The sequence below is a fragment of the Charadrius vociferus genome, unplaced genomic scaffold (genome assembly GCF_000708025.1).
Source record: "Charadrius vociferus isolate BGI_N301 unplaced genomic scaffold, ASM70802v2 scaffold278, whole genome shotgun sequence".
NCBI lineage: Eukaryota > Metazoa > Chordata > Aves > Charadriiformes > Charadriidae > Charadrius > Charadrius vociferus.
Window position 1 is genome coordinate 1261580 of NW_009649705.1, and position 9840 is coordinate 1271419.

Sequence of the window (9840 nt, forward strand, 5' to 3'; positions counted from 1 at the left end):
GGGGGTGAGGGGGTGGGGGGCACCTCCGCTTCTCCGGTGGCCTCTCACACCGCCGCGCTGCTGGAGGTCCCCAGCCGGCGGCCTGCAGCATCCTGCCGGGTCTTCTGGTGGGTGGGCAGCACGGTGTGTGCGCGGCCTTGGGTGGGAGTCTGTCGTGGGAGGCGAGGAGGTGGTTTGGAGAAGCGGCTAACCCGCGTACTCCTCTTGATGGTGCCAGCTTCTGCAGTTCGAGTTTTTGTGTCTTTTCCTGGCATAATCCACGTGCTGTATCCTTATTTCTTTGGGGAAAGGGAGGGAGGAGAGCTGAAGATTCAGCTGAGAGCAGAAGATTCAGCTGAGAGTGCTGATGTGCTTGTTCTGCCTTCCTTTCGATCTTTAATTGGGTTTTCTGCCTGCTCACCAGCTTCAACAGCAGTGTTGATGCTACCATGACAGGAAGCTCTTACAAGTTAAAAATTGGGTACAGGGGAGAGGGTCAAATGAAGGAATGACCTTGTTCTGTTGAAGGCAGCAGCCTGGTGTCACTGTTTTGGTACTGCTCGGCATGCTTCTGGCCACGCTTCTGGGAAGTGGGAACCTGGAGGTATTGGTGGGGTGGGATGAGTAGAGGCAAGAAGGGGAGAGAGAGGAGGTTGGAAATTAGGGTTAAATAGTACAGGGGGACTTGCAGATGCATAAAGGAGAAGAGAAGGTTCCAGGGAGACCTTATTGTGGCCTTCCAGTGTACAAAGGGGGCATGTAAGAAAGATGGGGAGAGAGTTTATACCAAGGCCTGTAGTGACAGGACAGGGGGCAATGGTTTTAAACTGAAAGAAGGTAGGTTTAGATTGGATGTAAGGAAGAAATGTTTTACGAGGAGGATGGTGAAACACTGGAGCAGGTTGCCCAGAGAAGTTGGGGATGCCCCATCATGGGTAGTGTTCATGGTCAGGTTGGATGAGGCTTTGAGCAACCTGCTCTAGTGAAAGATGTCCGTGCTGGGAGGGTTGGACTTGATGATGTTTAAAAGTGCCTTCTAACCCAAACCATTCTATGATGCTAGGAAAGAACTAGATGTTAGTAGTTGTATTGCTCAAGAAGCTTTTAAGAACCTACATGGGGAACACAAGCAATCTTTGAGCGGTCAGGTTTGAAACAAACTGCCTGTGTAGTTTATCTTTTGTTTTCTTGTCTGGTTTTGTGTGTCCTTGATACTGTTCTCTCCAGGCCTTCCTGTTTTGGGAGGAAGGAGGTCTGTATCATTTTCTAAAATTCATCTGAAAGTGAAGATCTGAGCAGCACTCTGTCTGGCACAGAAAACTATCTTTTGGCAGGGAACAGTCAGTAAGCAGACTGTAATAGTTTAATATTAAAAAATCAGAATAGCTAAAATACATATGAGATTATTTGTACTGTAGCAATTTTGAAAATCCTCTATAAACTTTTGAACTCCTGTCTACTGGGATCAGATTATTTTTTTAATTTACTGAGGTAGTAGAATATTCATCAGTAAAATCTTTTTTCCATTAAAGCTCCTACATGCAATTTACAGATGTTAAGTAAAATCCAGTATCTGTTTCTCTCATAGTTCCTTGCAGTGTTAACTTTGAATCTATTCATTCTCCTAGTTTCTGCTGATGTTTTGCTACAAAAATCCTACCTGAGAATATTTGGTTATTCTATTCCTTTAATACTTCATGATGTGTTACAGCATTCTGTTAATTCTTTTTTTATTTTAGTGAGTCCTGAGTGGGTAGTATGTCCAGTTTAAGCTGTTTTACATCTTGAGACAAGATCATCTCAAGTATAACATTTCTGTAGGAACTTACAATAAACACATTGTTGTTGTAAGTACTGTTTAAAACTGGCTTAAGTAAAAAGGGATATAGCTTTTTTTCTTATCAATGTTTTTAGATTATGACTACACACTGTGGACCAGGACTCTCTTTTGCTTATTAAGTGTAGGTAGATTGTGAACGTCTATGCCTATGTAAGCCGCAACTTCTTTCTAGTGATTTGTGTGTACCCATCAAAGTGAGGAAGTAGTTCTGAACTTTGCTATAAACTGAGACTAATATAATAATATAATTTCACATGATAAAATTTTAATATAGTTTACTGTAAATGGAAACTAACTTGAATTGCTTAAGTTTCTAATTAGCACAGCAGAACTTCTAATTCTGCCTTTGTTATCATGGTATTCAGGATAACATCACATCGTATATGACTACTGTAGCATCACATCACATCTAGTATGAAACTAGAATTGCAACAAAACTATAAGGTTTACTAAATAGTTTTCCCAGTGGCTGCTAAGGAATTTGTTGCTTAGTTTGCCCCAGTTTCTCTGCGGTGTTCCCGGTGAATCCATAGGTCTGCATGTAGAAATAGTGGGGAGATGAGGCTGTCAATTTTTTCAGGGGTTTTCTGTGGTGTACTTTTGTCTCTATGCATTCTGTATTACTTGCTACTTTGAGCTGATACTCCTTCATTTAAAACTCCAATGAAATTGCATACCCATATGTACTTTTTGGAGTACATACACCACATACTTCCTGTATATGTTTATTTTCTTTATGGGCTCACACCTTAGAACAATAGTTGTATACTTCCCAGAAGTTCCCAGAACACAGAACTTCTCAAATGTGAAAATGGGAGGCTATGGCTTGCTCTTCATATGCTTCTATAGGCATTTTTCCCACCTGATTTGTTTGGCTGTTTTTTGGTCCTGTTGCTGACAAACTAATACTTCGTCTAAGGAGTATCATTAGGCAAAGGACGCCATCCTAGACTGAAAGTGTTGCTCAAACTGAATACTGGATGTTTCAGAGTATTTGTATACTCTTAGATAAACCCAGACTTCATAGAATAAGTATGTAGGAAATGAAACTACAGTAAAATATTTATGCTGCAGAATGTTCTGATCAAGATCTGTCTTACTTTTTATTTCAGTTATCTGATGGTATCAAGATTGTGGATCTTCAGAATTCTCAAAATCAAGTTTTTCTGAAGCTTCAGTCAAAAGGGTTGAAAGGAGGGGGTAAGAAAAACACTTGTCTGTTTATAAACTGGAAGGTCAAAGCATTTTCTAATGCAGTGTGGAGTTAATTGAAATTATTCTCTTCTTGAAATGGAAAGCAATTATTTTTCTTTTAAGTCCACTTGTTCTTTTTGTTCTGCTCCAGGAAAATTAAACCTCTCTTTTTAAGTGCCCTGGTGTTTAATTTTTTCTTTGTAATTTCATGTGTAGAAATTAAAATATTGCTGTCCTTTGGAGTCAATAAAACTTGCCTTGCAGTAGTATTAATAGCTGCTTTGTCTCATATAAATAGCTGAATACTTGTAAGTAATACAGATACTGAAAGGATATCTTTTCAGTGTAGAAACTATACCATTGTTAAAAAGCTTTTGATTTCTTCTGAGTTTTTTTATTTTTTATTCTGTATGTTTAGTTACATTTTTATTACAAAATTTGCAGATATATCTGTTTATATGGTATCTTGAATGAGATTGATACCTGAATATCTTCAGAAATACTCTAATTAAAATCTGTAATGATTATATTACTTGGTTGTTAGCATTAATATAAGGGAATGAAATAAATGCTAATGGGATAGTAGGATGAAGAAGAAAACCCTTCTTTTCATGCAGATATTTTATTTAGTGGCACAAAATGTTCTATTTCTTGGCCTATGTAAGCCGTGAGTGCACTGGCTGATGGTTTTCTAGTAACAGAGGGAAATGAAGCATTTGTATATTAGCCAGAAGTGCATGTTCACATTCTCTAGAACCTGCAATGGTTAGAAAACACCTATGGAAATGGACCCCATGGTTCTATGGGATCAAATATTTTTTATTTCTCTCGTTCTTGACTGTTTGCTCTGATATTTTGCTGTCTGTAGGCTGTTAGAGACTAAATAAAAAAGTTTTTATCTTCTCTGAGCTGCTTTTTTTTTCCGTGCAAGTATATGGAGAAGATAGTGTAGCAGCCCGAAGGAAAAACTGTTGCTGTGTTTTGTGCCTCGGAATGGAATATTTGGCTGTGAGATTTTCTTAGAGATATCACTTTAAGCAGTCTGTGCCTAGATAAAGCACTTAACTTTTTCTGGGACACAACTGTGATGTAAGTCAGTCTAAAAGATCTGAAGGCTTTAGTACCAGTCTTTTGTGTTCATCCTGGAGTCCTTCAGTTGTGAGATTTTTCATTACAGCAGGTGAATCCAGGAAGGCTTTGAATTTTGAACTTCAGAAAGTGCATGATCAGTAGAGGCAAGCACCTTGGTTGCTGAAGTATTCTGAAGATCACCCACATCACCTCTCTATTCATTCATCACTGGTGTCTGTCAAAGAATGAATAATCTTTTTGTATGATTGCAGAATAATCCATGTTGGAAGGGATGTCAGAGGGTCTCTACTCCAACCTTCTGCTCAAAGCAGGGTCATCTCTGAGGTCAGACCAGGTTGCTCAAGGGTTGATCTGGTCCGGTTTGGAAAGCCTCAAAGAATGGAGACAGCACAGGCTCTCTGAGCTCCTGTTCAAATGCTTGATTGTCCTTATTGTGGAAAAAGTTTCTCCGTCAGATTTGTGGAACCAGTTTTGTGTTAAATATGAGCAGCTCTAATACTCAAGAAAAATCAGTTTAGCCTTTGACAGGATGCAGTAAGTCATGATCTCAAGATAGAGTAATTTTTGTGACATACATAGAACAGCTCTGATCTAAAGAGTTAGAATAACGTCTCTCTTCATCCTGTCACTTAAAAGTTACTTGTCTGGTTTTATGGTTCCCATAGTGAAATGTGTTGTTTAAACACTTGTGCCTGTCTGCTCAAGTTAGACCTAGAGAAGGTTGGTTTCTTGATTTTTAGAGAATTTATCCTAAGAAAAGAAACACCCAAACTTTCCTACTGTTGATCAGTTCACCTTATTTTGGAAGTTTGTGTATTGCATGTTGACTTTCATATACTTCTATGTACTGTAAAAATAATAACAAAAGTTATAAAATACTTTCCACCCTTTCAGCTGCGAGTTGCAATTTCTTGTTTTATTTTTTTTTTCTAATTGATGCTATTAAGTTACCTTAAATAAAGAGCAATATGAAAATTTTGTAGAGAGGAGATGTTTGATGTTTTCTCAGCAAATAGATGTCTCTTATCTGTCCCCTTTTTTCCACATTGCTGAGGATTCTGTGTGGGTAGTGTTTTATTGCGTAATGTATATAATGTGTGTGTGTGTTTGAATCTGTGTAATTTATAAACACGCATATATGCAGAAGGGGAGGGAGAGAGACAGCATAATTATTAATAAACTTTAAAGGGAAGTGATAGGTGGGGCATAAGTAGTCGTTTCTTTGTGGGGATTGCATCATTAATATTTGTTTGAAGCACATGTTTTGCAGGTTTGGATTTAGGGAGCTGCTCTTTAGTCCTAGACTGGAGTTTGAATTGAAGAGTATTGATCCTTTCATTCTGTGATAGAGTCATAGAAGATAGACTCTTTGTCTTAGAGCAGAACTTCATAATGGTTGTTAGTACCTGGCTGACTCTTTTTTTGCCTTCCTGTGCTAAGCCCAGGTAACTCCAAAGCTAGCACCAGGCCCAGCACCACAGTATGCCAGAACAGGAAGCCTACACTAGAGCCAAAATATGCTATGCCTGCATCTTGAGTGTACAATACCATAATAGACAGATTATTTTGTGTTTGTTTGTTTTTTAGGTCGTTTTGGACAAACAACTCCACCACTTGTTGATTTTCTTAAGGATATTTTAAGAAGATACCCAGAAGGAGGACAGATTCTTAAGGTATACAACAAATGGTATTTTTGGCAGTCATTTAGTATGTATGACCAAATACAATTAGTGTAACACTTTCCAGCAAATCTTGCAGTTGTCATACCTTGTTAGATGTTTATTCTAGTAGGGGAAATGCATGTTTCCATTTCTGTGGACAAGGCAAAGTTTGTTGTGTGGCTTTTTTTGTGTATGTGTGTGTGTTTAATGTCTAAGTTTGCTTGTCACAGGTGCCATTGTCATTTATAAAGAGATAGAGATGCAGATGTTATAATTAAGTCAGAGACTTCATGGTGTACTTTATGTGACCGAGCGATCTAAAATATTTATTTTGCTTGTTACTTTATTGTTCATCTCTGCTATAAGCTATGGTAAAACCACAGAAGGGTATATACATTTTTTGGGAGGTATTGCCTTAGTGTAAGATTGGGATAAGCTGGAGACTTTAATACAAGATTTTGCTGTAGAATTTCTGGGTAGCTAAGTACATTTTCCTCAGTGAACTTTTACAGTGTCACAAAGTTTCGTCGTTAGATTAAGAGCGCTTTGGGTGGCATTTGCGAGACTTGCTCTAGAGTTACAAGAATAATGAACCCATCAGTTCTGTATGGGCTGAAAAACATTTTTAGTCTAGACGTTGGTTCTTTTAACAAAAGAGCGTCACAAGATTTTCTGAACTGAGGTTAGTTTTCTTTATGGTGTTATATCATCGGTCCAGGAGACTTCAAAGTATGCAACAGTCCCTGCCCTTGGCAGTGGAGTTGGACTCGATGATCTTTAAAGGTCCGTTCCAGCCCAAACCATTCTGTGATTCTATGATCTGAAAAAATGCAGATTGTTCTAAATTTGTCAGATTCCACGAGGGGAAAGACAGGTACCTACAGAAGATGATTTGCCTGATTTGTTGTAGCTTCCTGTGCTAATGTCTGGAAGTGCCAGTGTGTGGTTTTTTTTTTGAAGAGCATTTGGGGTGGTTAGTTCATAGTTCAATGTTAAACTTCTCATGCAGAATGCTTCATCACACAGGTGTTAGGAGGTTCATTTTCTTAGTGTATGGGAATACTAGGTTCTAACTAATGGGATTTGATACAGATATATGTGTATGTCTATCTGTATATATAAAACACACCAGTACAAATGGTGACACGTGATGAGAGTTCTTGCTGTCCCTTGGAAGGTTTTCTTTGCAACCGTGGAACTAGAAGTTGATTATTTTTCGTGTGAATGCTTAAGATAAGCATGTCTTCAATTGTTTTGGCAAACTGCATCCTGGATATGTTCTGAGCACTGTCTGTTCATAGGATGGGTGCTTACATTTTTACTATTTCCCAGTAGTAGATGAATCCATGAGATGCATTTGAGTCATGAAGGGTTCAGACCTTCTTAACAATTTAAACCCGATTTTTCATTCCAATGCAAAGAAATAACATAATGTCCTTAGAAATCAAATAGGTAAATCTAAAAGTAGAAACATTCCCCTTGTCATGGTTTACAATTTAGAGTTAAGAAAGTGTTAGGGAGGGATTACTACCAGAAATTTTGCTGACCTGTTAAAGTGGATTTCACTATTTGGATTCTTCAAATGCAATGCTGTTACAGCTGAATGTAGCAGATGCTTCGTATGAATTCAAATCTCTGACTACATGGTGGTTTCCATACTTATTATTTCATATTTCTAGAGGCTTTGGCTATCTTCCTGTATCTTCTTGAATGATTGCCTTAATTATTCTTTTAGAAGAAGGATTACATGCTTTTTGTAATTAAATACCTCATGGAGATTCTTTAAAAATGTATTATGTATACTGAACTGTGAGTATATTTCTTGCTATCACATCTTGCTTCAAAATAATGTTTATATTGTTACTTCTACATAATATTTTGATTACTTGTGTGGTATGCCTCATAGACTGCACATACTGCCACAAAGTGAAAAATTGAGGGGTTATATTTTTGATATTAGATAACAATGAGCTTATTTTACTGTCAACAGTATATTAAAATGCAACCTAACCTGAAATATCTGCTGCTAGTTGATGCATTTTTTAAAGATTCATCTTGCTAGCAAGACTTTGTCTTTATGCATAATTGAATGGAATTTATGTTGTATGAATACATTGGTTGTGAAGTGATGTACCTACACAGCTTTTCAATTCAGCTGAGATACTTATGCCAAACTTACGTGAACCCCCACAAACATACACCCGTGTGTACATGTGTATGTATGAGTGTGTATCTTTGGAGCCGTGATACGCTTTGATGATTCAGTGTAAACAGACCATTGTGTGAAGCTCTGATCCTGTAGGTATTTATAATCATGTTTACGTGTCTGCAGTGTATAATGCTATGGATGTAAATGGGACCGGACAGGCATATTTTATAATGGTAGTGTTTACAGAACTAGTTTATTGACACTGAGTTTTCCATAGCTCTCACCACTACTAATACTGTTTAACAAATACTCAATCTTAACATAAGCCTCTTTCTAGTCTGTGGGCTTCATTCAACAGGTGAGCTCTGTTAATTCACGATTTACGGAGTCAGAACTGTTTTGCAGACCTTTGCTGAAGGAGTGTTAGAAGTGAGCACTGTGACTTTTGAACAGTTGGTTCATACTGTGAATTGTTAACTTAAACAGAATTCAGTTGATGTAAAGAGTGCTCTGTATTGCCCTTTTATGACTTGTTGCCTCACTGTTGTCTCATAGCTATTGTGTGGGCTTAACAGTAAACTTTGATTTTATTTTATTTTTAATTTTTTTTTCTTCTGCCATCTTGCTTGTTTTGAGACTTGTACAACTCTGATTTGGGATAATATAATAGTAGCAGTTTAGTAGCTTATTTCTGAAATTTATAAGTACTGCTTGTGTGTGGTATTTGAGCTCCAAATTAAGATTACTTTTCTAGTATATGTCTGAATATTCCTTTTATAATGATGTCTATTTTCATTTAAGTAAACTGGATAAAGTTATTTTGGTTGAAAAGTATGAAAATGATCACACTTAAGAGAATTGCATGTTGTTTTCTACTGTTGAAGTTGGAAAGCCATTGCTAGAATCTGTACAATATCACTACATTATACTTTGTTTTTGTTTGGTGGTTTTATTTTTTTTTTCTGTCTCAGGAACTGATACAGAATGCAGAAGATGCAGGTGCCACAGAGGTTAGGTTTTTATATGATGAAACTCAGTATGGAACAGAAACTCTGTGGTCAAAGGACATGGCACAATATCAGGGTAAATATAATTTTTATTAATTTTGGACATTATTCTTCAATATGCACGTGGTTCTCTGTTTTTCTCCTTGCTGTATAGAGATGACCATATAGGGATAACTCCATTGCTACTTCAACCTTACTAGGTGCATATTTTGTCTATGTTCTAATGTTGATAATTCTTTCCAAAGCCAGTGTTTGGTATTGAAGGCCTTAAACTATCTTCTTGCAGGTTGTCAGTAGCAGCTTTCCAACTGATTCCAGTTAATGTTGTTTGAGGAAAGTCTTCGTGTTCTGCTTTATTCTAAGTCACTTCTCCCAGGGTGACAGGAATTGCTTGGAGAAATCCCATGGGAGAGGGCTCTAGAGGGTAATGGGGCTCAAGAGAGCTGGCTGCTATTCAAGTGTCACTTCCTCCGAGCTCAGGATCAGTGCATCCCAAAGAGAAAGAAATCAAACAAGGGAAGAAGGAGACCTGCTTGGCTGAGCACGGAGCTTCTGAGAAAGCTCAGGTGGAAGAAGGGGCTGACTGCTTGGGAGGAATACAAGAATGCTGTCAGGGTATGCAGGGAGGAAACAAGGAAAGCCAAGGCAGCCTTGGAATTGAACCTGGCGAGGGATGTCAAGGCCAACAGGAAGGGTATATAGGAGTAGTTATATATTAAGTATATAGGAGACAAAAGGAAAACTAGGGAAAATGTGGGCCCGCTGTTGAACGAGACAGGTGCCGTGGTGACAGATGATGCAGAGAAGGCGGAGTTGCTAAATGCCTTCTTTGCTTCTGTCTTCACTGTTCGGGCCAGTCCTCGAGAGACCCAGACTTTGCAGGTAACAGAGAAAGTCTGGAGGAAGGAAGACTTTCCC

General features: G+C 38.1%; 1 protein-coding gene across 1 annotated transcript in view; it reads left to right on the forward strand.

Annotated features, from left to right (window-relative positions):
• Positions 1 to 2937: 2937 nt before the first annotated feature.
• SACS (sacsin molecular chaperone) overlaps positions 2938 to 9840 on the forward strand; it is a 30497-nt gene continuing 23594 nt past the window's right edge. Inside the window, 3 exon segments of the mRNA XM_009890617.1 lie at positions 2938 to 3019; positions 5693 to 5778; positions 8887 to 8998. Coding sequence (XP_009888919.1) covers positions 8983 to 8998 — 16 coding nt within the window. The 5' untranslated portion in view covers positions 2938 to 3019; positions 5693 to 5778; positions 8887 to 8982.